Source organism: Halichoerus grypus, chromosome 6 (assembly GCF_964656455.1).
Source record: "Halichoerus grypus chromosome 6, mHalGry1.hap1.1, whole genome shotgun sequence".
Taxonomy (NCBI): domain Eukaryota; kingdom Metazoa; phylum Chordata; class Mammalia; order Carnivora; family Phocidae; genus Halichoerus; species Halichoerus grypus.
In genome coordinates, this window is record NC_135717.1 from 84,427,487 (window position 1) to 84,455,202 (window position 27,716).

Sequence of the window (27,716 nt, forward strand, 5' to 3'; positions counted from 1 at the left end):
CATACAAATTGTTTAAATGATTAAAGAAGACAATTTAGTTGACACAAACTTTAACACTTTAACAAGTGGACAGTTTCCATTCAGAGAACTGCAAAATGGGGCAGGAGGCAGGAAGCTTTTATAGGATAAACAATAAAGAACAAAGAAGTAAGTATTGAGCCCAGGTTTGGCTTAGTGTTTGGGGATTGGCTGATTGGATATATTGAGTTTTTGGCCTAGTGAAGCATTTACAGGGACATGAAATTTATCTAAATTTCAGTTTGCTGGCCCAGCATCCTGGGCAGAAGCGACTCCATCTCAGACCTACAAATTTATTTCAGCAAAATTTATTTAATATAATTTTGATGTGACCTGGGAGCCTTCATCAGAAAATGAAGACCCAAAGAAATAGACCAGTGTGTTTTTGTGCTAGGTTTAATAAAGAGTGAACTGTTGTAGAGGAATATCTTAAGTTAAGGAGTATGAGGTAATTGTTATAAATTGGGAGAAGTTTAGCAAAGTCTATTAGGATTCTTCTTGGTGTCCCTTTGTCTTCAGAGATAAGTATATTCCTTTCCGCCCAGGGCACCTTTCACAGGAGGGTTTTATGACCGGTTTTAGAGAAGAAGGAAGAGGGAAGCAGGAGTTCAGAATGACTTTCCAGCTTCTGCCATTTTCTCAAACTCCTTCAGTTTAAAATAGTCACTATACCAAGGTGCTATATTTTGGAGTGTCCTGAGAACTCCATCATGACTATTAGTGGTGAGGAATAAGAGGTATTTTTAATCTTTTAATTCCATATATTTTATTCAGTTGAGAGAAGGGCAGCCATCTAGGAAATTAATTCAGTTAACTAATATTTATTGGACATCTTCTCTTTGGTAGGAAATATAAAATGTCCCTCTTTTACATTCATCTTTTAGCCTTCAATTTTCTCCCATTAAAGTCGAGGGGCTTGCATAATTTTAAAGTTCTTTTTTGCTTAAAAAATTTAAGAGTCTCTAAGTCCTTTTAATCTTCATCTTACTTCCTCTTGACTAGACCTTAAAGTGGCATATAGCATGGTGGTGGGATGGAGGTGTGATGTGTATGGTGGTTCACATCTGCAGTTGGTGGTGGTTAGAGTAAAGGTTATGATTTCCTATTTTCCCTATTTCATCCAGTCCACCTTTGCATACAAGCGGTGATCATACTTGTGTACTTACTTGGTTACCTGTAAACAGATACATTCCAATGATACTAACACCTCTAGGGTTAAGGGCCCACTCTTCCTTTACAGTTCGTTGTGCAATGCTGGGCTTGGAAGGTTTGAGGAAAGCTTATTCAATGTTCGGTTGATATGCAAAATTATATTGGCCAACCTTCTATTTGCTTTAGTTGTTGTCAAACAGTTGAGTTCTTTTCAAATCCTTATCTTTCCTTATTTAGCTGAGTTTGCAGGGGGAGGGCTTCTACTTCCACACAACAGATAGAATGCATTTCCTTTTCACCTGTTTAGGCTAATGACTTTCAGTGTTATGCAGAGTAAAGAAATTATTTGGCCTTCCATTCAGAAGAACTATTTCGTTTGAAAAAGAAAAGACTAATTCCAGCAGAATCATTAAATGAAAATGAGAAAGCTTAGCAAAATTCAAAAAGAAAGAAAAGTCAGTCGAGGATTTTCTAGGGATTACAAATTGTTTTGCTCTGTTTAGATCGAGGGAGACACATTCTTCAGTACCTGTTCCCAAGCTGATTTAGTCCATGAGAATGATTTTCCTATGGTTGGAGGTTTTCCTAATACTTCACTTTATTATTGATGCATTTCTTTTTTTTATCCTGAAATTGTCTTTGGAAAACTGCTTAGACCCATGACTCTGGAAGACTGGTCTGTCTTAGAGGGAAATGAAGTTGAAAAGAATTACTGTGAAACATGGGGTACAAGCCTTTAGGTCAGAAAATTAAACTACTGGTTCATAATCAATAAGACATGGTCTGTGAGTATTCCCAGGCTAGATTTAGATCATTCAACAAAATTATACATCATCACTACCTTTTTCCCTAACATCATTGAAATGTGTAACTTTTAGTAGACCAGGGAATACAAAAAATCTTTAGAGGCATAATGCATCTCTATACCATAGTAGTACTTCACTTCTAATGGGGCTGGAATGGCCATGTTCCGCCAGGTATGCAACTTCCACAGGCTTTTGGAACAATACTCTCTGACACCTGGATTCCTTATCCTTGGGATATAGTACAGGCCTTCTTTAGACACTTAATAGCAACAATTCTCACATGGAACCCATGGAAGCACATGAGTAATGTGAACGTTGGATCATCTGAAAATTATCTTATGGATACAACTTTTTCTTTGGTGCTAGGAGATTCAGCTTAGGCTCAATATATCCACGTAAGCCTGCGCAAGAAAGCTTTAAAACTTCTTTGACATGTCAAAAACCTAAGTTTGAATTAAATGACTAATGCTTTACCTAGTTTTTTTACCACTAGTTCTCTGCCAGAATCTTTTCCATTCATCCTCTGCCAAAGCCTGTCAACCATCCTGGCAACATACCCTTTCACCTCCCCACACCTCATGCCTTTGCTTTTCCAGTCCTTTGGCTGCCATACTCGTCTGGCTGGTTCCTAGAAGCCTGGCAGGGATTTCTCTCTGACATAAATCTGGCTACCACAAACTAAAAGCTGGGAGTCCAAACACACCTCTCTCAGTGCAAATCTAAACGGGTCTAATTTATAAACAAAGAGAACACTTCTATTTTTCATCTAAAAACAAATCATGCATTGCCTTTTAAAGGAGAGAATTAGGAGTGGGCGGACAGAGAAAATAACCGAGGAGAACAGAGGTTAGGAAAAAATATGAGGTGAAAAATAGTTACTGGATTAAGAGGAGAAAGAAAAAGCACCAGCCTCAGATACTAATCCACAAGGAGTCCCCCAGCCTTCAGTAAAGGTAAACGAGGGCAGTTATCTTTGTTCTGTGCACCGAAGCTTCCAAAACAGGAGGCGACACATAGTAGGTGCTCTACTAATATTTCCTGAATGTTCACAAGAGTAAGAGAATTAAAAACTGACAAACCGCTATCATAAATAAAATGACAAAGGCTACTGCCTCATCCAATGTTCAGCATCCCCAAATACAGCCCCATTGTTCTGCTCTCTTTATGCCTCTTGCCTTGTTTTTGTCGTTCTCTTTTACATACACATTTAATCTAAGAACACACACGCACACAAAATCCCTGAAACTACAGACTTAAATGTGTTATTCAAAGCAAGTCTTATTGGGTGGCTGCTTTTAAATGAATGTCAACTCCTAATGGGTTCAGTTTCTGAGCAGCCTTCTTTCCCGCCTTCTCGGAGTTGAGGTGAGATTAAACAATCGACATTCTCTCTCCAGTTCCTCAGTCTTTTTCTTTCCTGTTTTCTCCTCTCCTCGGCTTTATTCCCTTTTCCAGTCTGTTGTTTCTCTAGGGTTGTTGCTTCGCTTTTTCCCTCTTTGCTCGATCGTCCCTTTGATCCTTTCTTTCCAGCCCTTATTCCCAGAAGCTCCAGAAAATACCTCCTTTTTTCCCCCCCTTTTCACGTCACTTCCCTCCCTTCTCCCATCTCCTCGGTGAGAGCGAGTTCCCCACTAGAGGCCAGCACTTTCTCAGTTTCGTCCCTCCAACCGGCGAGCAGAACTCGGAGAGAAAGAAGGGAAAAAAAGAGGAGAAAGAGAGAGCGAGAGAGGGGGAAAAAAACCCCGGGGCCTAGAGCGCAGAGGCCCGGGAGCGGCGTCGTCATGGCAACGGGCGCCGGCAGGAAACGAGGGACTCGCGGGAGGGAGGAGGGGGAGGAGGGCGCCGAGGGGAGGGGAGGGACGGGGGAGGGGTCCGGCTGCCCCGGAAGCACCTCCCCGCCAGCCCCCTCCTCCAGCCCGGCCCGCAGCCCCCGGCCTGCAGCCCCCACCCTCTCGGCCCGGCAGGAAGTGACAGGCCCGGAGCGAGCCCCGGAGGCCTGGCAGAGCCGCGGCCGGGTCCGCACCCGGAGCGGCGGGAGGGGCGGGGAGCCGCGGCCGCGCCGGGCACCTCCCACCCCGCCCTCGGCGCCCCCGCCCCTCCAGGAAGGGGAGGAGGCGAGGGGAGCCCGCCGCGGAGGCCGAGCGAGCCCCCCGCCCAGCCCGGCGACTGGGGACCCCGGCACATGAGGTGGACGCCCCCCAGGAGCACTTGGGTGCAGAGCCAGGCGCGAAGGTAACCGGGCGGCCGCGGGCTGGGGAGGGACAGGACCTCTGGGGGCTTGGCTGCGCGGGGATGTTTCTTCAGCCACCTCCGTCTGTGTAACGCCCCAGGTACCTCCCCCAGTTTCTTTCCCTGCCTACCTCTAGCGCTTAGCTCTGCGGTCCTTCGGCTCTGTCTGTCCAAGTCTTCTCGCTATTCATTTCGCTGCGCTGAATGCCGTCTGTCCGTCACCCTAGTTGCTTCTGACTGCTCCTTTTCTCATTCATTTTTCCTTCTCTGACTTTGGTCCTCCCATCCAAGCATGCTGTCTGGTAATCTCCCTGCTTTTTATGGTCCGCTTGGTCCCTCGGTCTCCAATTCCTTGACTTCTGTCTGTCTCTCTCCTGCTTGTCTCCCGGCTATCAGTAAGCACATTTCCCTGCTCACTTGGGTCAGTTCACTCCTGGCTCCACTCTATCTGCCCCCTTCCCCCGGTGTCTTTGATTCCTCTTTGGAACCTCATTTTCATCAAGGTTCTGTATACAACAAGGACCCCTGGGCGCTTACTATCCCTATTCTCCAGACCACTTCCATTTCTTTTGCACAGTCCCCTTCTCCTTTTGCCCCCCCCTTCTCCTGCCGCCCTTCTCCTGCCGCCCTTCTATGTCCCGTACTTTCTACAAGACAGAGTTTTAGGTTTAGGAAAATTTATTTCCTCCAACTCTTGGCTCAATGGACCCAGTCCCAGGTCCATTTCACTATTCTAGCTCCCTTCCAGAGGTCTGTGCTCCTTACCTAACCCAACCCATACACACTCAAATACTACCTTTCAGGGTGACCATAGTTTAGCTATTGTGGGCACCTCTGTGGATCAGCTTCTCGCACTTTCTCTTCTGACGTAATTCTGAAAATTTAAATGCACTGTGCCTCCTAAACTTTTTGTTGTTTTCATTTTTTGTGTTTAATTTTGCAGTCCCAACATTGATCGCAAATGAATAGTATGTGCCTGGGATCCAGGAATCCTGGTTTTGATGTCAGTTTCTCCTGATTTTATTACTTAAGCCAGTACCTTTCCATCTCTATTTTCAATTCACAATCTGAAAAAAAAAAAAATACCACTAAGACTTCCATTTTGGGGGAGATGTGGGGTCCTACAGTTTTTAGCATTTTCACCTATGAATATAGGAGTTAATGTCTCCTCTAACTAGTAAAAGGGTCTCATGTCTCTGAGTCCAGTGAACTAAATCCATTGATCTATACAACTATGCCATGCTGCCTCTAATCCTTACCCACTTTTTTTCTTCACATGCTGATAATGAGGATTCATGGGTCTGTATCTGTTTAGTGCTTTGATATTGTGGCAAAAGATGTGGGAGAAGATAACTAGAGTTGAAGCTGATATGATTTCTTCTGTGTACTTCTTAGGTTATATCCATGTTTGCAGTGACGTTTGCTATACCTAAATAAAACTGAAGAGATGGGTTGAGTACTTGGGGGATAATGATGCCATCCGATGATACTGGGAACAGAATAAGAAATCTCCCCAACTCTGTTTCCAAGGCCAAGCGGTTTGATTTTATTTACTTTGTTTTGGATGTAATCATTATGATAAATCCATTTTAATAAAACTGTTGACAGGCCTTAGCAGGAATTCTGGTTTGATGTTTACATTCCTAAACTGAAGAGTGCTTTGCTGACCTAGTATTTCTAGTGGCCCCGTGCCTCCAAAGTAGAGAATATAGTGTCTAGGCCTAACAAAAGAGGGGAAAAAAAAGAATGAACAAAAACCCTTATTGTCATTTAGTGTTGTTTGGAGGCATATTTCTTCTTACTTCTCTTCTCCTGTCTCTGCTTGGTTCTTAGCAGTGTCTTCATGTCTTTTTGCAAATTTTAATGTAGACCCCAGAGGGTAAATTCTGGTTACTAAAATGAGCTAAAAAGTTGAGTTTTATTTTCTTGAAGATTTTCATTGCTGTGTATTTAATATGTGTAATACCTGGTAGTCATTTGTTAAAATGATATGTTACATTCAGTTGTGAAGGCTTTTCTGCAAATGGGGAAACTGAGGTGCCAGCAGGGAAAGTGATGTGCCCAAGGTGTTTTTATTAATAACCTGAGCTGGAATCAGGCAGCTATTTGTATAGCTCTTCTACCTCCTAGTTTTTTGTTTTGTTTTGTTTTAAAGTTTTATTTAAGTAATCTCCACACCCAATGTGGGGCTTGAACTCATGACCCCAAGATCAAGAGTTGCACGCTCTTCCCACTGAGCCAGCCAGGCGTCCCTCTACCTCTAGATTTATGACTTTCCATGATGCATTTAACATATCTGTATCTTGAGCCCCTCCTCCATAAAATGAGGACAGTGAATACTCAAACCAAATGACACTGCCTTAATCACAGATTTTTTTTTTTTTTTTTTGGTTTGAGGAAGCAGCATGTGTTAATGTAAAGAGACTTGATACTAGGAAAACTTCTTTAACTTCAGAAAACCTCATTTCTACAATTATAAGATGGGGATAATCATATTAAAGCACTGTGAAAGGTAATGGAGATGAAGAGCCTAAGCCAGCGAGAGGAGGCACCTGGTGACTTCTCAGTAAATGGTAAATGTTAAGGTGATGCTGGTAATGATGTTGCAGGTGCAGATAAAAGTGAGAAAACAGGAACTTTTAAGTGGGACTATTTTAAACTATTAAAAAATGTTATGGGAATGTAAGGTAGCCTTAGTATTATGAGTCTTAAATTCTAGCCATTTGATATTTAATAGACAGTCATGAGGGAATATGTAAAGGTTTCTTTTGAGACACTGCATAGTTTCAAAAGATGGTATGGGAAACATATGGTTGTAAGTGTGTATTGCAGATTTGGTAGTTAAGCCCAAGGAGTCATGGCTAATGGAAAGAAGAGGAAGAGTCTTAGATAACTTGAATGATAACATGAAATAATAGTTTGAGATCAGGTGTGAATTTTAATCCTTCGCTAACTTCCATGTAGGTCTTGAGTCAGAGCACCGGCTTTGGGGACCGTGGACCACTATCATGGAGACGGAGAGTGAGCAGAACTCCAACTCCACCAATGGGAGCTCCAGCTCTGGGGGCAGCTCTCGGCCCCAGATAGCTCAGATGTCACTGTATGAACGGCAGGCAGTGCAGGTGAGGCTCAACTGTGAGGGGCTGTGATCTGTGAATATTGGCTTCGGGCGGGCACAGGTGCTGGAAGATAATTGCTCTTAGTTCCTTTCCAGCAAACTGGGGGAGATGGATTAGGTGATGACTAATGTCCCTTCCAGCTCTGAGAATCTTAGGAGTTTACAACAGTTCGAGCAAGCAAACAGAGAATGAGATTCAGTCAGCAAATCACGGTTTTTTTATACCATTCAGTTCATGTAGCTAGATTCTAACTAACCATTTCTCTTCATGGATTGTCAGGTTTTTAATCTTCGGTCTCTCTTATAAATCGCCCTGAGTAATGGAAGTATGAAACTCTTTGGAGTTTTATTTTTAGACAAATAGTAAATTCCATGCTTTAAAAAATCTTGGGAATGGGGCATTTTACTCAAAATATCTTGGTTGCTAGAATAACTATGCACATCATAAGAATAGTTCTAATTATTAAAGAATAAGAATACAGTAATATCCTAAAGGTGACACTAAAACTGCAGTATCATCTTTATAAACATCTACTGTAAATATTTGAAAATGCCAGTTATTTGAAAATTTTACCTGATAGAATCTTTCACAAGCCACTATTTACTCTATTCTTCATCATTTTCAACCACTTGGGGCTCTGTCCCAAGAACATGGTCTTTTGTGTCCCTAGAACATGGTCTTTTGTGTTCCTAGGATATGGTCTTCAATTTTTTTCTTCTATCTCTCTATCCATCCATCCATCCATCCATTTATTTATTTATTTACTTTAAAGATTTTATTTATCTATTTGTCAGAGAGGGAGCGCACAAGCAGGGGGAGAAGCAGGCAGAGGGAGAAGCAGACTCCCTGCTGAGCAAGGAGCCCGATGTGGGACTCGATCCCAGGACCGTGGGATCATGACCTGAGCCGAAGGCAGACATCCAACCGACTGAGCCACCCAGGCGTCCCTATCTATTTATTTTTAAGTAGGCTCTCTACTGGAGCCCAACATCAGGCTTGAACTCATGACCCTGAAACCATGGACCTGAGCTGAGATCAATAGTTGGATGCTTAACTGACTAAGCCACCCAGGTGCCCCTATTTTTATTTTTTTTTAAGTAAGCTCTATGCCCAGTCTGGGGCTTGAACTCACAACCCTGAAACCAAGAGTCGCATGCTCTACCGACTGAGCCAGCCTGGCGCCTCTTCTTCTCTTTGTATTATTTGATGTCCAATTTATTTTCAACTTGGCTAGTCCAGTTCTTTTCCTTGCTACGTCATGTATCTCCACATTCCATTTTGGGAATTAAGAGTTCATGTGAGTTACATTGCTTTACTTTTCTTTGTATACAAGAACAGAATTAATTGTTTCTCCACTTCTTGAGGACTATGTGAACTTACTAGTTCTAATATAAAAATGGACAAATCAGATGTTGACTTAGCCACGCTCCCCATCTTCCTTTGTTTCTCTCTTTCCCAGTTGTCCCTTTCACCAGATCACAGTCATTTGCATAGAATAGGAATGAGGGGCGATTCATCCTAAGTGGGTTGGTCCTCTCTTTTTCCTCTTAGGCTCTGCAGGCGCTGCAGCGTCAGCCCAACGCGGCTCAGTATTTCCACCAGTTCATGCTCCAGCAGCAGCTCAGCAATGCCCAGCTGCATAGCCTGGCTGCGGTCCAGCAGGTGAGAGGTCAGCAGCCAGCTGGCCCAACAGGGAGGGGATAGGCGCTGCCGGTGGGTCGGGGCCTACTGCCTCCTGCAGTCCTCCTGCCACTCAGGCTAGAAACGTAGTCTTGTCTACCTCCTGTCCTTCCGTAGGAGGACGAAGGGGTCTTAGTTTTTGGGGTTGCAGTAGGAACTAGGAGGTAGAATGTCTATGTTCTAGGACTACACTGTCCAATATGGCGGCCACTAGTCACGTGTAGCTATTGAGCGCTTAAAATGTGGCTAGTCCAAATTGAGATGTATAGTAAAATTTTGGATTTCAAAGACTTAATATCGAAAAAAAATGTAAAGTATCTCAGTATTTTGTTTTTATTGGTTATATGTTGAAATGAGATGCATTGGCTTAAATAAAATAAAGTTTATTTCTCCTGTTTCTTTTCACTTTTTTATTTTTATTTATTTATTTATTAATTTATTTATTAAAGATTTTATTTGACAGAGAGAGCACAAGCAGAGGGACAGAGAGGGAGAAGCAGGCTCCCCGCTGAGCGAGGAGCCTGATGTGGGACTCGATCCCAGAACCCTGGGATCATAACCTGGGCCGAAGGCAGCCACTTAACAGACTGAGCCACCCAGGCGTCCCCACTTTTTTATTTTTATTTTTTAAGATTTTATTTATTTATTTGAGATAAAGAAAGAGAGCAAGAGAGAGTGAGCATGAGCAGGCGGGGAGGGCAGAGGGAGAAGGAGAAGCAGACTCCCCACCAAGCAGGGAGCCCCAATGCGGGGCTCGATCCCAGGACCCTGGGATCATGACCTGAGCTGAAGGCAGACGCTTAACCGACTGAGCCACCCAGGCACCCCTCTTTTTTTCACTTTTTAAAAAAATGTGTGTACTAGAAAATAATTTATGTGGCTTGCATTGTATTTGTATTTTGGACAGCCCTGTGCTAGACTTATGAGTGACTCATGATATGAACTGGTCAAAGATTCTTCTTCCACCTAAAAGAAAGTGGGAGGAGGAGGAGGGCAGATTACCCGATTGCCCCAGGAGGGTTATGTGGGAGTTACTAGGTTGGCATAGGAGGTAACGTGAGAGTTTTGGGGATAGTGAATATACTTTTCCTTGCTCCGTAGTAGAGTCTCTGGGTTTTTATCTGAAATCTCTATTACATTTTGTGCCTGTGATTAGAAGATTCAGTCTTTTCCTTCGTTGTCTCTGCTCTTTCTTGTTTCCTTTCCCCTCTAACAGGCCACGATTGCTGCCAGTCGGCAGGCCAGCTCCCCAAACACCAGCACGGCACAGCAGCAGACTACCACCACCCAGGCCTCAGTGAGTACCGCGGCTCCCCACCGAGAGGCTTCCTTCCCTGGGTCTTTGTCTCTGGGTGGAAGGACTTTGTGAATTGAGCCATCAATGGTGATTATTGCTCTTATGTAGAGAGTCTTAGTAAAAGGGAAACAACTGACCGGAATCTATATAGGGGTCTCAGGAGGTCTAAGAAAGGAGGAAGAAAATCCTGGGGAAGAAAAGGAGATGACAAAGGGACGGACTGATCTCTGGACCTGTTTTTTTTTTTTTTTTTAAGATTTTATTTATTTATTTGACAGAGACAGACAGCGAGAGAGGGAACACAAGCAGGGGGAGTGGGAGAGGGAGAAGCAGATTCCCCGCTGAGCAGGGAGCCCTATGGGGCTCGATCCCAGGACCCTGGGATCATGACCTGAGCCAAAGGCAGATGCCTAATGACTGAGCCACCCAGGCGCCCTGATCTCTGGACCCTTTAACAAGGAGTGAAGTCTGCTCCATTTTGTTCCTTTTCCCTCTCAACTGGTAATGTTAGTGGTTAGGGACTAGTTTCTTTACTTTGGTACTACCCTCCAGTAGCCAGGATGACAGTTATGGTCAGGAAGGTATTATTCATTTCCCCCTGACTCTGAAAATAAGATAGTCTGTTCTTAAAAAAAAAAAAGAAAGAAAGAAAATTAGATATTCTGTTCTTCACTGTGTCCCTCTGCATTTGTCGGTGATGTGCATTCCTTTTTACGTCTCCTAAGTCTTTAGTTCTGTTCCTTTCTGTACCACACAGATCAACCTGGCCACCACGTCGGCCGCCCAGCTCATCAGCCGATCCCAGAGTGTGAGCTCTCCCAGTGCTACCACTTTGACCCAATCTGTGCTACTGGGGAACACCACCTCCCCACCTCTCAACCAGTCCCAGGCCCAGATGTATCTACGGGTAAGCCACGAACACAACCACCATTGTTCTAGGGGCATAATTGTTATGCCCCTGCCACAGACTTGAGTGAAAGCTGTTTGATTTGACCATGGTTGCCCAGATATGCTAAGATATGCTGATCTACTTCCTAGGCCTTACTTACCTCTAGAAGTGATGCTCAGTATTCACAGGTAGCCTGCAGATTGCATTGAGCTCCTAAGTGAGAAGGTGTCCGCCTTAATATTTGACTGAAGTGGTGTCACATAGAATCTAATCTTTAAACCTGTGGCTCGAGTACCCAAATTCTAAGTGTTATCTCTTAGCCTGTCTACTTACTATACATAAATACTTGTTCTAAAATCCTCATTGTCTCAACTTCTTTGATGTTTGACTCTTTGATATCAATCTGTAGTTTTATATACATTCTAGGTTTCCTTCTGGATGATTCATCGCATATGGAGAATAAGGGTCTCCTGGGTTGGTGTGGAAAGGGGCAGGGCTTAGCAGTTTCGTATCTTCTGTTTATTTTGTCTTGTGGTCCTTCCCTTCCGTTTCTTCTGTCTTTCTTCTTCTCCTCTTGTTCTCTTTCCTTTGCTCTTCCTCTTCCTCCTCTCCTTGCCAGCCACAGCTGGGAAACCTATTGCAGGTAAACCGGACCCTGGGCCGGAATGTGCCTCTAGCCTCCCAGCTCATCCTGATGCCTAACGGGGCAGTGGCTGCGGTCCAGCACGAGGTGCCATCTGCTCAGTCTCCGGGAGCTCATACAGATGCAGATCAGGTCAGTGGCAACCACTTGACCTGTGGATGGGCACTGGGGAGGATGAAGGGAACCACCGTAGACCAGGGCCCACCCTGCTACCCCATTACGACTTCTCAGCATTCTTATTTTTTCTCCCCTTTTCTTAATTTCCATAGCACTCGAATCCCTTGTAACTTGTGAGTTATTTGAGTTAGGAAGGGAAGCGGAGTTGACTGAAAACAGCCCTGTAGATCTGGGAAGGCTTATTCTCAATCCAGGGCAGATTTCCTTATATTCTTCCAGCCCTCCGTGGCTCAGTTTTATTCAGGAGGTCTTAGTTCTCTTCATTTGCAGTGCTCTCTTCAAGTAAGGGGTGATTGAGGGAATTCTGCAGTTAGGTAGATGTGAAGCCCACCTGGCTGTTGCTGGAAGAATGTTTGATTCCTTCTCTTTATGAGTTACTGTGGCTGCCAACTCTCAGTAGTCTGTTTCTCCTCGCTGTGTGCCCAGGAAAGTCTTCTTCACCGTTGCTTCCCATGCCTTACCCCCAAACATGTACATATATTTCGAGCCTGAGTTTTTGCTTCTTATGGATGGAATACAAATTGGGATCGCATAATAACTTTTTTCATTCTTTTAGTTTATCAGTTAGCAAGTAAATATTGAGGTTGAGCTCTTTCTACTGATGTGCTCAGATATACACTAGAAACTTGGGAAGCTTGAAAGGAAAGACAAGGCAAGTCTTCAAAGATCTTAGAGAACAAAGAAGTACAAAGAGCTTAGAGCCCAAAGAGGTACAAAGTAAACGGTACTAACTTGGAGTGACACATGAGTTTAGAGAAGAGTTGGCTGCATCCCTGCTCAGGACTTTTGGGATACTTGAGCAGATTCTCGAAGGATCGGTAGGATTTGATTTGGAGTTAGAAGAAAACTGGAGAGAGAACAGTGTGTGTAAAGGCTTGATTCATATGTGACTGAGTTGGGGATGAGTGGATAAAGTGGAGACAACACACCTGATGGTAGAAAAGGTCATTGTCAGGGAGAAGTCTGAAAGCCAAGTAACTTCATAGGTAGCAGGGGTCAAGGCTGGCTATTGCACAGCAGATTAATAGGATAAGGAAAATACTTTGGAAAGAATCATCTAGGAACATGTGCCTGGAGAAGAAAGAGAAGTTAAGGAACCTAGTAAGAGATTCTTGGGGGTCATTTAGTTACTAGGGTAAGACCTTCGTTTTAGACTATGGTAACAGCAGTGGGATCAGAGGATGAGTTTCATATCCAGTTCTTTCATTTATCCATCTCTTTATTCATCAGATATTTGAGTGTCAATATGTGGAGGGACAGAGTAGTGGTTGCAAATGTGAATCTGATAGTTGGGTCAGATTCCAAGTCCATGACTTACTGTGTGACCTAGGCAAATGGCCTAACATCTTTTTGCCAGTTTCTTCGTGTATAAAATAGCTATTGTTAAATACCTACTTTGGGGTGTGTTGAGGATTAAATGAGTTAGAGATTACAAATCATTGAGGCACCAGACATTACACAAAGAATCACCTGAATGGTTTAATAATTGCTTCATTAGAAAGTACAGAGTGCTCTGAAAACACAGAAAGAGACCTGATTCAGCCTTGGGATCGGGGTGAAAGTCAAGAAGACTGCCCTGAGGAGGTGACATTTAAATTGGGTGTCCGGTGAAGACATGGAAGGAGAGTGGTGAAGGCAGGGGGAACCTTATGTCCAAATACCCCTTGAATCCAAAGAGGAGGGAAGGAGCTTTATATATTTGAGGAATTGAAAGAAGACCTGTGTGCTTGGAGTTTGGCAAAGGGGGATGGAGATGGTACCAGGGAGATAGGAGAAACTTCATCTTGCAGGGCGTTGGGAACAGTGTTTAGGATTTTGGGCTTTATGCAAAGGGTGATGGGATACTATGGGAGGATTTTCAATTTGGAAGTGACCTGGAAAGGTTCGAGGCTTGTTCATTTTTTTTGTTTAAAGACTATGTTGGCTCCTCTATGGAGAATAAATGGAAGTGGTGTGAGTGTGAATCTAGGGAGAACAACAGTTTTGGGGAAAGATGATGTTTGGGTTAGGCAGTAACAACGGAGATGGACAGAGATGAATAGATTTGAGAAAAACTTAGAAGATCTTTGAAAGAGGAAAACTGATTCAGTTGAGGGAAGTGCCAGAGACGAGATGTGACGGCGGTGAGGCGGCTGCTTAGTGCTACTCAGGAGATGGAGAATGTTGGAGAAGGGGACCTAGGGTGAAGTTAACTTTTGGATACCCTGTCTTAGACGTGCTTGTGAGTCAGTGGGTCACGAGGTCAGCTGTTTTATATATCTGGTGCTTGAGCTTAGAGGGAAGGTCTGAGTTGGAGATAAACATTCAAGAGTAGTAGACACATAGATGATAATCGAAGTCCAGAGAGCATTTGGCATTGCTTAGGGAAAGGTATGGATTGACAAGAGAAAAGCCTTTATATTAAGATGGAGCCCTGAGGGTTAGGACTGTTTGGAAAATAGTTCAAGGTCAAGTAGAGGCTGATGAACTGGCAGAGGGGAGTAGGAAGGAGTGACAGAGAAATGGGAAAATCTGGATTATGTGGTGTCATGAAGACAAGGGAGCAGAATGTTAGAACTGGCAGGGAGTCCTCTGTCAAACGCAGTAGAGAGACAAGTTAGAGTTACTAATATGGACGGAGAACCATTTCAGTGGAGTTTGGGGGGTTGAAGCCAAACTAGTATCACTTGAGGAATGGCTGGATAGTGAGAATAGATGCAGTGAATGTAAACAGTTATTACCAGTTTAGTAATGAAAGGAGGATGAAGCTGGGGCTGGGGACGTGGGGTTCAGGTGTGATGGGAGGGTGCCTTTAGCGGTGAGGTTGAAGATACAGGAAGGAATTGATAGTACAAGTTCCTTGAGAAGGAGGAGGGCTGGGGCCCTGAGTGTGGAGAAGGACTTGATAGGAGGGAGGATAGAAGGGAGAGCAGGGAGAAGGAAGTGGTGGGGGTTTGTGAAGGGCATGTATAGATTTGGTGATGGAACTGCTGCAGTGTGCTCATATGATGGTTTGATTGTCTCTGCAGGGGTGATGAGGGAGAGGGGGAAGAGCAGGTGGTTCTGAGGTATATCGGGAGACCAGGAAAGTTTTAAATAGTCATTATGGAAAGCTGATTAGAAACAAACTATATAATTGCCCGATCACATTAAGTGCCCCAGCACCCCATCCTGATAATCTTGTCAGTCTCTCTCAAAAGCTCTCACCTCTTTACTGCTTGCCTGAACTCAGGGTCTTTATATTTTTCACCTGCATTACTGTACTGGTTTTCTAATTGGTCTCTTGACTTCAGCCTTGTCTACCTCTAAGCATCTTCCATATTACTATCCGAATAAGTTTTTTAAATAAGAAAATACCTGTTGTTCCTAACATTATTTTAAATGGTACTTCTGGTATACTGAATTTGATAAATCATGATCCTTGGTTCATGACATCCTGTTAGCAGTGGTCCATTCATGGCCCACTCTTAGTTATTTACTATGTTTTAATGATGTAATAAGCAATCCCCAGTTCCACCCACTGCCTGCCCCTACCCATGGTAGCAATCATTCTGATTCCTAGGTTCATCCTTCCCTGTGTCCCTTTTTTTATACTTTTATCGTGTTTACATATATTTTTAAAAAGTACTTTTTATTATGGAATATTTCAAACTTATGCAAAAATAGAAAAAAATATGAATCCCTATGCACCTGCCAGCCAGCTGCAACATTTATCAACACATCGCCTTTCTATCCAGGCCGCTTTCCTCCACCTGTGGATTATTTAGAAGTAATTCCAGATACCATATGTTCTATATTTTGTGTGTGTGTGTGTATGTATTTGTATTTAAGTTTATAAGGTCTTTGTGCTGTATGTAATTTGGGGGGAATACTTTCTTAATAGCTTATTGTCAGGATCCATCCATATTATTGCATGTCATTGTATTTTATTAATTTCTATGTAGTATTGAACCGTGTGAATATACTTTAGTTCATTCATCTTCTCTTCTGATAATGGCCATTTGGGTTGCTTCCAGACTTTCGTTAACTATGAATAGTGCTGCTGTGAACTTTCTCACACATGCCTCCTGTTGTATATAGCAAGAGTTTCTCCTGTAGAATTCCTGGATTAGGGGGTGTGTGAATGTTCAGCTTGAGGATAAGATGCCAAACCATTTGCCAAAGCGGTTGTACTGATTTACACTTCTGTCAGCAATGTTTAAGAGAATGGTTTCAGCTGTAGGGTTGATTACGTTTATTCTGATTAATATTCTTCAGTGGCTTCCTGTCATCAGTGAAGTGCTCATCAGTCCTCTCTTCATATTCTGGGGTACTTCCTATGTCAGGCACTGTGCTAGGTGCTGGAAATAGAACAGTGGGGAAGATGGATAAACTTTCTTTTCCCGAACTAAAGTTCAGACTCTCCTCATTTGAATGCACCAAGCCCTTCCTGATCTGAAACCTTCCTCCCTCCCCGGCCTCAGCCTGTCTTCCTAGCTTCATTTCTTTCCACTCCCTCCATCTCACCCCAAATGTAGTGAAATATTCATAATTTCCAAAAATGCTATGCTCTTTCTTGGCTCGATGGTCTTCCAAATGTTGTTACCTATGTCTTCAAACTTCGCTTTTGCTCTCACCCATGGAGTCTCAGATGGAACAAAAGACTGTTTTAGGAAGTCTTCCCTAATCTCCCCGGTCTGAGTCCATCTTCCTCCTCTGCTCCCATGGCACTTTGCGCAGATCTCTGCATAGTATAATAGGGCTATCGTTGATTTTCTTGTCTGTCTGTTCCGGTAGAAAGTACTCATTAAGAGCAGGGACAGTGTCTTTCGTCTTTGCATTTCCAGTATCCAGTGTAGTACCTGAAACATAGTAGGTCATTTGGTCAGTGTTGAACGAATGAACGAACGGAGAAGAAAGGGAAAATCTGAGACATTTTGAAGGAATAAATGAGCAAACTTGCTGATAGATTTGATAGTGAATGAAGGAGACTGAAAATCAAATAGGATTCAAGAGTCCCTCCCTGGGTGACTGGAAGGACTTTAATGTATGTAATTGTAAAGGTGGGGGAACAAGGTTTGAGGGGGGGCTGGGGAATATCTGTGCTGTCTTCACTGCTTCTGAATCAGTCACAGAAGTCTTTGACCTTCATGCCCCCTGTTCCCCTTTTCTCAGTATATCTTTTTCTTCTTATCTTTCAGGTGCAGAATTTGGCAGTGAGGAACCAACAGGCCTCAGCCCAAGGACCCCAGATGCAAGGCTCTACTCAGAAGGCCATTCCTCCTGGAGCCTCCCCTGTCTCTAGCCTGTCCCAGGCCTCTAGCCAGGCCCTCGCTGTGGCTCAGGCTTCCTCTGGGGCCTCGGGCCAGTCCCTCAACCTCAGTCAAGCTGGTGCAGGCAGTGGGAGTAGCATCCCCGGGTCCGTGGGGCCAGGCGGAGGTGGCCAGGCACCTGGGGGCTTGGGTCAGTTGCCTTCCTCAGGAATGGGTGGGGGTGGGAGCTGTCCCAGGAAGGGCACAGGAGTGGTGCAGCCCTTGCCCGCAGCCCAAACAGTGACTGTGAGTCAGGGAAGCCAGACAGAAGCAGAAAGTGCAGCGGCCAAGAAGGCAGAAGCAGATGGGCCTGGTCAGCAGAATGTGGGCATGAACTTGACACGGACAGCTACACCTGCTCCCAGCCAGACCCTTATTAGTTCAGGTAAGCTGTCGCCTCTCCCAAGGTCATTATTCTCTCAGAACTTGTTTGAAATCTTCAGAGTACATTGCTTTGCCATTTTTCCTGCTTCTCTTGGTCCTGGAGTAGTGGAAGGAAAGAAAATCACATCAGCCTTGATCATATTAGTCCAGGGAGAGAGGAGGACAGGTAACAGAGGTAGATCTCTGTTTCCACCAGGCAGCGATCCCCGCTTCTTGGCCCTGAGTTTGTCAGTTTACCCATCCCACCCATTCATTTACCCAGTTCTTAACTGAATTGCCTGCTGTAGGAGGTGTAGGAGGTGTTAGGGATGCATCTTTGAAAAACAGATTCCTTGTCCTTATGGAGCTTACGATTTAGCTTAAGGGATGACTTCTCTCTTCCCTCTATTTATTTTATTTTATTTTATTTTTAAAGATTTTATTTATTTGACAGAGAGAGACAGAGTGAGAGAGGGAACACAAGCAGGGGGAGTGGGAGAGGGAGAAGCAGGTTCCCGCGGAGCAGGGAGCCCAATGTGGGGCTCGATCCCAGGACCCCGGGATCACGACCTGAGCTGAAGGCAGACGCTTAACGACTGAGCCACCCGGGTGCCCCATAAATAAAATTTTTTAAAAAAGAAAATAAAATAGGGGCGCCTGGGTGGCTCAGTCGTTAAGCGTCTGCCTTCGGCTCAGGTCGTGATCCCGGGGTCCTGGGATCGAGCCCCACATCGGGCTCCCTGCTAGGCAGGAAGCCTGCTTCTCCCTCTCCCCCTGCTTGTGTTCCCTCTCTCACTGTGTCTCTCTCTGTCAAATAAATAAATAAAATCTTTAAAAAAAAAAAAATTTTATTTATTTGACAGAGAGAGAGAGAGAGATCACAAGCGGGGGGCGGGGGGAGGAAGAGATCACAAGCGGGGGGGGCAGAGGGAGAGGGAAAAGCAGGCTCCCGGCTGAGCAGGGAGCCTAATGCGGGGCTGGATCCTAGGACGCTGGGATCATGACCTGAGCTGAAGGCAGACGCTTAACCGACTGAGCCACCCAGGTGCCCCTCCTCACTCTGTTTAATGATGATTTGTTGGGCCAGGGTAGAGCGGAGATGGTGTAAGTGCCTTAGAGCACTTAGGACTAGCAAATAGAGCCACGTTTTTTTTTTTTTTAAAGATTTTATTTATTTATTTGACAGAGAGAGACTCAGCGAGAGAGGGAACACAAGCAGGGGGAGTGGGAGAGGGAGAAGCAGGCCTCCCGCGGAGCAGGGAGCCCGATGTGGGACTCGATCCCAGGACCCTGGGATCATGGCCTGAGCCGAAGGCAGACGCTTAACGACTGAGCCACCCAGGTGCCCGAGCCACGGTTTAATATAGTGAACTTATGATCATCTGGATCAATGATAAGGATAAAAGAAGAATAATAACCCCAATGGTTTATAGTTGCTTTTAGACTGTGGTTCGGTATAGTTAGATGTGTGCACCTTACTTGGTAATGTTTATTTTTCCCTGCCTTGTTTCTAGCACTTTAGTTGTTGCTGTATTTGGATGATTTACTTACAAAAAGTTATGAGTTCGTCATCAGCTATACTCCTCCTACTTAGTATTTATGTACCGTAGCACTCGGTTTCCGAAGTGCTTTCATCTCCTACATGCTCCCTGGGCAGTCTGGGAGAGTCGCGAGTCGGGGAGATTGTCGGGGCCGCCTGCCGCAGAGGAAACTGGGTAAAGGCCGGGCCTGCAGCAGCTGGCTCTTGAGACTTTTCCTAGTTGGTGACCTAACCTGATGAGTCTGAAGAACCGAGGCATCCACGGGAAGCTGTTGGAATCTTTACCTCTGTGGACATTTATTCTCTCAGTGACCATTAAGTCTTTCTCATGTGCCGGGTGCTGGGCTGGGTTCTGGGGATGTACAAATGTAGAAAGCAGGGACTCAGCCCTTGAAGAACTCAGTCTAATCATACGGGCGATGGGCCAGCCCTTCTCCTTTGCTGGATCAAACGGACAGGATTTAGTGTAGCAAAGAAAATAAAAGTTAGCTGGCTGCAAGAAATTACTGAGGACCGTGAAATGACAGCGCAAGGGACTTCTTCCCTTGAGGTCCTTCATTGTAGAGAGAGATAGTTGGTTATGTCTGACTCAGGGAAGAGTAGGAATGAAGCGATCTCCCCGGTCCTTCCCAGTTAGGTTGCCATTCCCTATGTGATACCAAAGCTCCGTACGCCTTGGAAAGGTGATTTCACTTTTAACTTGTAATGTTAATGATTATTTCCCGCTCTTCTTTGTTCCGTCCTGGGCTTGTTGCTGTAGCCACCTACACGCAGATCCAGCCCCACTCCCTGATTCAGCAGCAGCAGCAGATCCACCTGCAGCAGAAGCAGGTGGTCATCCAGCAGCAGATTGCCATCCACCACCAGCAGCAGTTCCAGCACCGGCAGTCCCAGCTCCTGCACACGGCCACGCACCTCCAGCTGGCCCAGCAGCAGCAGCAGCAGCAGCCCCCGCCGCCCCCGCCGCCGCCCCCCCCGCCTCCCCCGCCGCCGCCGGCCACCCCCCTCCCTGCCCCTCAGCCGCCGCAGGGCCCGCCTACGCAGCAGGTCCCGCCTTCCCAGTCCCCGCAGCAAGCCCAGACCCTGGTGGTTCAACCCATGCTTCAGTCTTCACCCTTGTCCCTCCCGCCTGACCCAACCCCCAAGCCACCCATCCCCATCCAGTCCAAGCCACCTGTAGCACCCATCAAGCCTCCTCAGCTAGGCGCCACGAAGATGTCAGCTGCCCAGCAACCACCGCCCCACATCCCTGTGCAAGTCGTGGGCACCCGGCAGCCGGGGACGGCCCAGGCGCAGGCTCTGGGGTTGGCACAGCTGGCGGCTGCCGTACCTACTTCCCGGGGGATGCCCAATACGGTGCAGCCTGGGCAGGCCCACTTGGCCTCCTCACCACCTTCATCCCAGGCTCCCGGGGCGCTGCAAGAGTGCCCCCCCACATTGGCCTCTGGGATGAGCCTGGCTCCCGTGCAGGGGACGGCACATGTGGTGAAGGCTGGGGCTACGACCTCCTCACCTGCTGTGGCCCAGGTACCTGCTGCCTTCTACATGCAGTCCGTGCACCTGCCGGTGAGTGAGGTCTGATGGTTTTGAGGGCACGGTCACCCTTGAGTGGACCTGGGGCTCAGTGGACCCATATGGATCTTAACTTGGGAGGGGAGTAAAGAGTTGGGAAGGTTGAGATGCTGGTATTTATCATCTTACCTTCATTACTTCCTTAGAAGCCCCATCTCCAAATACAGCCATACTGGGGTTAGGACTTAGGGATTGGGAGGGGGAGGGGACCACAAACATTTAGTCCATGACAGATAACGTAATTAATATGTGTGAGTGAGCATGTATGTGTGTGGTGTGTGTGTGTGCACACGCACGCACGCGCACGAATATGGTATTGCAGCAACTGCTCTGTTAATCATTGCATTGTTTCGTCTGTGACAACTATTTGTTACAAACTGTAAAACTTAAACTGCTATGTGCTTCTTTTATAAGACAGACATTGATGGAAGGTTAAGATACTGGTATTTATTTGTTCCTTTTGTAGGAGACATTAATGCATATAATAATCTGTACTTCATACTCCTAAATTTGCTACTGAAATCATTCTGGGTTTTTGGATCTGTACTAAGTTAGATCAAGATAGCCTTAATCACTTAAATTGGTCTTTAGAAAAACAGTGGTTCTCAGTGGGGCCATAATGAACCCAGGATCCCGAGGTGTAGGTCAGGACTAAATGTGACAGTTTCTTTTGTCCTGATGTAGAAGATACGCTTCTTGGGAATGACCGGGAATTTTAGTGTACTGTGGGAAGTACACAAATTGGGAAATCTGGAACTAAGAACATTTTCACTGACAGTATGGGAGTCATTGAGGTTCCTTATTATCCTTCACTCATAAATCTTGGTTTCTTTCCTATTCTTCACTTTATAGAGCAAACCCCAGACACTGGCTGTCAAACGCAAGGCAGAGTCTGAGGAGGAGAGAGACGATGTCTCCACATTGGGTTCAATGCTTCCTGCCAAGGCGTCTCCAGTAGCCGAGAGCCCAAAGGCCATGGAGGAGAAGAGCAGTCTTGGAGGTGAGTAACTGACTTCTGCAGTCCTTTTGGAGTGCGGAGATTAGAGACCTGTTCTGAGTGAGCTCAGAGCTAAATCTGGTTCCGTAGAAGATGGGCCTGAACTTGGTGGACGAATGGGTAGATCCAAAAACAGGGACTCCAGGGTGAATGATCCAAAGGTGAACATGTATGACTGTGCAAGATCAGATTGGCTTGGCTAATAGATGGATCAATTATGTCATCCCCTATCTGTTCCTTAATTTGTTCCAGAGAAAGTTGAACCAGTGACTGGTGTGAATGCTAATACTCCAAGCAGTGAACTAGTAGCCTTGGCTCCTGCCCCATCCGCACCCCCTCCTACACTAGCCATGGTGTCCAGACAAATGGGTGACTCAAAACCTCCACAGGCCATCGTGAAGCCCCAGATTCTCACCCACATCATTGAAGGCTTCGTTATCCAGGAAGGAGCAGAGCCTTTCCCGGTGAGGGCAGGGCCATAAGGTGGGACTTTCAAGTGGGGACTTGGTCTGATTATTATCTTTCCAAAGTCCACTAAAATCAAGTCTCGGAACCATTTAATTATTCGACAATGGTTCAGTTCTGTTGTTTGTATGGTTAATTGTAAAGAAGGAAGGGAAGGGGGAAAGGAAAGAATATGTGTAGACCAGCAAATGAAAGTGTTGGGAAGAGAAGGAAGAAGCTATAATGTTTAGTTACACAAACTAGGCTGTATTATAATGAAGAAATTTGTGGTAGAGAAGTTAAGGGACTTTTCTAGATACCAGGAGTTGCAGAACTAGGACTAGAACAACAGGTATCTGCAACTTCGGAAGGAAAAGGACAAGCTAGAGAGCCAAGGTAGGAACCTGTTTTCCAATGGCTCATCTGAAAAGAGCCAGTTAGGGCCTCTTGATTGCCATGTTGAAAAATGTTTCTCTAAACCAGACCTGGCCATTAACTCCGAGAACCAGGCAAAGGCATGGCGGTGAGAAATAACTGGGGAAAGTTATAGAGAAGCAGAAAGGGACTAGGCTAACCTAACTGTAAACTTTTTTTGGCACAGGTGGGTTGTTCTCAGTTACTGAAAGAGTCTGAGAAGCCACTACAGACTGGCCTCCCGACAGGGCTGAATGAGAATCAGTCAGGGGGCCCCTTGGGAGGGGACAGCCCATCTGCTGGTAAGTATTTATTTAGAGACCCATCTGGGGAGGAGGCTCAGGGAGATGTGTTTGAGGACTCAGTGTAAAATGGTAATTATTTAAAGTGGGAGGTATACAAAGTCCATCCACACACAGGCACTGTATTAAATATCAGAATGTGTAGAATCACACAAAAGGAGTTCCCTATCGGGTTAGGGTGATTTAACAAGCCAACCTGAATTTTATTTACTTGTTTACTGTAAGGATGTATTTTTCAAAAGATGATCTAAAATAGTATGTTTCTTAATTTCCATTTCTCCTTATTCTAGGTTTTATAATCTATATTAAGGTCTCTTGTTTACATTTCTCCCACTGCTTTTGTAAACTTTTGTTGGGAGAGGGATCCTGTATCTTTCTAGTTAGTAATTAGTTCCTCTCTCCTATTCTGAATTGCAGTCTTGTCTGCAGTCTGAGAGTATGAATTGGGATAGTCATCAAAAATGGAAACGACTGGTTTAAGTCAGGAAGACCATGCTGTTCTTGAGGGATGTGTCTTTATGGTTTTGGATTTTGAGCTTTATGTTTGAGGGATTCTGAATTAGGTTGTGTAGGTCTTGGGGGGCAAACCCTGAAAGTAATTAGAGTCAGCTGTGGGCCTAATGATGGCCCAAGCGGCAGCAGTACCAGTGACAAGTCTCCAGGGATGCCTTGTTTTCCAGAGCTAGATAAGAAGGCAAATCTCCTGAAGTGTGAGTACTGCGGGAAGTATGCTCCTGCTGAGCAGTTTCGTGGCTCCAAGAGGTTCTGCTCAATGACCTGCGCTAAGAGGTACCATGGGCACCTGCCCTCCCTTCCTCACCTTCAGCACCAGTTTCTCCATCTAACAGTGGGCCCCTTCCCTAGGATCACCTCACAGCTGATGTTTCCTGTCTTCTTTGCTTTTGTGTTCTTCCCCAAGTCGGTACCTAAAATACCAATTCCCATGTAGTGAAGGCTAGCCAGGTGGTCGTCTCTGGCACCGCTGACATCCCATAAACGCCCCGACCCGTAGGTATAATGTGAGCTGTAGTCACCAGTTCCGGCTGAAGAGGAAAAAAATGAAAGAGTTCCAAGAAGCCAACTATGCTCGCGTTCGTCGGCGTGGACCCCGCCGTAGCTCCTCTGACATCGCCCGTGCCAAAATCCAGGGCAAGCGTCACCGGGTGAGCGTCTTTTGCAGAGCCAGCAACTTTTAAAATGGTCCTTTTTCCTTCCTCTTTCCCTACGGGGCAGTTCGTTTGCCCCGGTAAAAAGAGTGTGAGACCAGAACTCTTGAGTTTTGTATTGATGGCATTACTCCAAATTCCAAGAGATCCTGACTCCTTGTCTCTTCTCACCTGATTACTGGTTCATGTGTCCATTAATCATTACATTTGACAAAATCTAGATTACGATTCTTGGAAGAAGGGGAGAATCAAGAAAGTGATAGTTTATACTTGAAAGTTACTTGAGAGTGGACTAGTGACTCCGGGCATTTGCAAAGTAGTTTCTTCACTGTAATACTAGTTTCTCCTCTATGCCCAGTATTAACCTGAACCCAGTTAACTGGGAAGGGGCGAGGGAAAGAAACCTTCTGACACTTATTCATGACCTCACTGCTTTGTGTTGTTCTCTGTAGGGTCAAGAGGACTCTAGCCGGGGTTCAGATAATTCCAGTTACGATGAAGCACTCTCTCCAACATCTCCTGGGCCTCTATCTGTGCGAACTGGGCATGGAGAACGTGACCTGGGGAACCCCAATACAGCGCCACCGACGCCGGAATTACATGGCATCAACCCTGTGTTCCTGTCCAGCAATCCCAGCCGTTGGAGTGTAGAAGAGGTGTATGAGTTTATCGCTTCTCTACAAGGTATTGAGGGCCTGGATATCCAGTAGAACCCAGATCACATACAGGTTTACTTTTCTTTAGATTATCCCACATGGGCCTTTGTGACAGGGAACAGAACTAGAACTGACTTTTAAGCAGTAGGGGCTTAAGTATGGTTATGACGAAGGCTCTATTCATATTTACCCAGGTTACTTGCCCACAGCCTGGTTTCTTAATTTCCTTTTGGGCTGATTGTCCTCTACTATGTCAGCAATCTTGCAATGTTTGATTTTCACTTTCATATTTCTTACCAATAATTTTTGGATAAAGTATGTTTTTTTATATGTGATTTTGTGATACCGGACATAGATAAAAGACTGTTTCCACTAAAGTGATTAGGAAAGTAGGGGCCATCATTACCCCACACTCTTCCAGGCAGGATTGTTTGTAAGCTATTCTTGACAAAGGATGGTTTTCTCCAGAAAAGAAAATCACCTTACCCTTTGTGCCGTTTGTCTGAATTCTCGGCCCTTAAACAAAGATGCCATAAAGGCTCTGAACTTTTGACTTTTTTGCTGTGAAAGAAAACATGCGGTCTTGCTCCTTCCCTTTTCTCCCTCAAGCTATTTGAATGAAGTTATTTCTGTGATTGAACAACTTTGTTCTTTCCTCTTGGCTTTTTTACATAGCCAGTTTCTCTGATTTCATTTTACTTCCAAAGCTTCCCACCTCAGACTTTTATATTCCTGAATTTAGGATGAGTACTTTGGGATTAACCACTGCTGGGTCTCCATTTTTTCATCTTGAGTTTCCCCCTCCTATCCTCTGGTGCCACCACATAGTTTCTCATATGTATTCCCACCATTTCCTTCTAGGCTGCCAAGAGATTGCAGAGGAGTTTCGTTCCCAGGAGATTGATGGACAGGCCCTTTTATTACTTAAAGAGGAACATCTTATGAGTGCCATGAACATCAAGTTGGGCCCTGCCCTCAAGATCTGCGCCAAGATAAACGTCCTCAAGGAGACCTAAGGTGGCCCTCTTGCACAAACGAGCCGAAGGCAGACACTCTCCACTGTCCAGGTTATAACCTGGTACCAGCAGACTTTACAGGGAAGAAAGAGCTGTTCCAATTATGTAAATCTGAGACAGGGAAGAAAAGTGCAAGAATTTGTTGCTGGTGCTACATGGCGGCAGCTGTGACATTTTCTCTGGTTCTACCTTATTTTTTAAAATCATTACAGTTCTCACTTTTCTCACCTACTCTAATCTAATCTTTATAAAAGAGGCAGTCTAGAGAACTAGGACTGCTCAGCCTTATCCTGGAGTGGAGTATCTAGCCAGGGTCTCAGTTCTCCAAGAGGAGGAGTAGACAGTATGGTAAGGTAAGGAAGTGGGTGGGACGTAGGTGTGCCTCCACAACGGGAGAGGTAGGGTTCTTCTAGCTTGTGTGACTCAAGTAATGACATCTGGTACTCCCTCTCTTCCCTCTGGATTGCCCAACTGCGGCTGTGGCCCAGAGTTTTCTTTGTTGTCGCTCCCTTAGTACTGAACATCTTCTCCTGCATCCATGGCAGAGTCACTTGCTGGTGCAGAGACTTGGCTGGTGTCATTCTGATTTGCTGCAGGGGCTAAAAGGTGTGTGGCACATATGTGGCTGTCATTCTTTCCGCATCCCCCTGCTCCCTTCAGTTTCCCTGTTGTGTCTCCTACCCTGCCTTTCTTTTCAATTCAACTCTGCTCTGTCCTATAGCTTTATTAAAACGAGAGTGTGTGGGGCTGAGGTCAGGAGTATAAGTACCTGCCTTAGGCGCTATTCCTTATACAACAAAAATATTAAATATTTTTTTCCTCCTCAGTAAAAGGATAAAAATTGGTCTCAGTTGTCTCTTACTCCATTCCAGTGTCTCTATTCTCTTCTTTCATACAAAAGACTAGGGCAACTTGTTTGTTTGTTTTTTTAATCTTTTACGTGTTTTTATACAAAAAATGTATTTTTTTTTGCATTTTTAAAACTGGGGGAGGGATGCAAACAAATAACAAAAAAGATGTTTTTATAACATTATTTTCCCTGTTTAGAAAAGAAGAAAAAAAAAATCATTCCAATAGTATTTAAAAGTCCAAAGATGAAATAATTTCATTTTCTTCCCTAAAAGCTATTTAAAAAGCCCCTGCCTACTGATTCCATCCTCTTGTGTCCAGTGGAGCCATGTTACTCTTCAATGGCCCAGGTTCACTATTACAGAAAAGATCGGGCCAGGCTTCTGGGCACATGGTCTAAACAAAAAAGTGGAAGCATCAGAGGATTCAAAACCTTTCCCCACAGAAACTGTTGTGGGCAAGATACTTCCCTGAGCCAGAAGGGACAGGTACAGCAGCATTCCACACCCAGAGCACAGGATGGCAAAGCCCTAGATGTCCCACCTCTGCTTTCATTCCCTTTCCAGAAGATTGGGGGAGGGGAGGGGGGAGTCGACATGCCTGTGAAGAAAGTGCAACATATTTAGAAATACGGGTAGGGGGAAACAGCTTAGAAGAAAAGCTTTGCCAGCTTTTACTGCAAGTGGGAGAAGCAAGCCATCGAGGAGATCCCACTACAGGTAAACAGACTTCCTTTTCTGGAACCCCTGTAGCACAGGAGGTCCAATTCACTTTCCCTTTCCAATGGACTAGACTTCTGGATAAGGCATTTTGGCCACATATGGACCAATGACCACGAGCCCACAATCCAGGGCCCAGTTCCGGCTATAAGGTCACTCCAATGCCAACAACTGATGGGATGGTATTTTATAATCCTCTAAGTGGGAAATTAAAACATTTTCCCCATCCTAATCCCAGAGGTGGGAGAAGCAAGTCTGCAACATCTCCAGGCTCAGACCAAATGGCAATACTTGGAATGCAACCAAGTAATCACCACAGAGTAGTTACAAGCAGCAAGAAATTACATCCAGATTCTCATGGAGACTACTGTAGGGTACAGAGTAACAGCATGAAAGCA

At 45.1% G+C, this 27,716-nt stretch overlaps 1 protein-coding gene and 1 long non-coding RNA gene across 12 annotated transcripts; one reads left to right on the plus strand and one right to left on the minus strand.

The window, feature by feature from the left end:
• Positions 1-4,066: 4,066 nt before the first annotated feature.
• On the plus strand, positions 4,067-26,600 carry PHC1 (polyhomeotic homolog 1). 11 transcript variants are annotated; one of them, XM_078075567.1, is made up of 17 exons: positions 4,106-4,208; positions 5,601-5,743; positions 6,661-6,778; positions 7,170-7,327; positions 8,876-8,986; positions 10,221-10,301; positions 11,059-11,208; positions 11,810-11,965; positions 17,170-17,665; positions 19,944-20,749; positions 21,608-21,755; positions 22,005-22,216; positions 22,798-22,912; positions 23,575-23,701; positions 23,925-24,075; positions 24,531-24,762; positions 25,596-26,600. In XM_078075567.1, the coding sequence occupies exons 3-17, from the start codon at positions 6,721-6,723 to the stop codon at positions 25,748-25,750; spliced, it is 3,156 nt and encodes a 1,051-aa protein (XP_077931693.1). In that variant the 5' UTR covers positions 4,106-4,208; positions 5,601-5,743; positions 6,661-6,720; the 3' UTR covers positions 25,751-26,600. The 11 variants fall into 11 exon arrangements, with proteins under 11 accessions (XP_035968835.1, XP_077931695.1, XP_077931693.1 ...); XM_036112940.2 differs by having other exon boundaries at positions 23,593-23,701; XM_036112941.2 differs by having other exon boundaries at positions 11,834-11,965.
• Positions 17,454-20,135, minus strand: LOC144382343 (uncharacterized). Its single transcript, XR_013449074.1, has 2 exons — positions 19,195-20,135; positions 17,454-17,761 (listed from the first exon to the last, which is right to left on the minus strand). It is a non-coding gene; the product is annotated as an uncharacterized LOC144382343 (long non-coding RNA).
• Positions 26,601-27,716: the final 1,116 nt, after the last annotated feature.

Coding starts and splice junctions, on each gene's coding strand:
- PHC1 (XM_078075569.1), top strand. CDS start 6,721: ATGGAGATGAAGAGCCTAAGCCAGCGAGAGGAGGCACCTGGTGACTTC. Junction 11,966..17,169: donor CTCATACAGATGCAGATCAG/GTCAGTGGCAAC, acceptor CTTATCTTTCAG/GTGCAGAATTTGGCAGTGAG. Junction 22,217..22,797: donor AAGGAGCAGAGCCTTTCCCG/GTGAGGGCAGGG, acceptor TTTTTGGCACAG/GTGGGTTGTTCTCAGTTACT.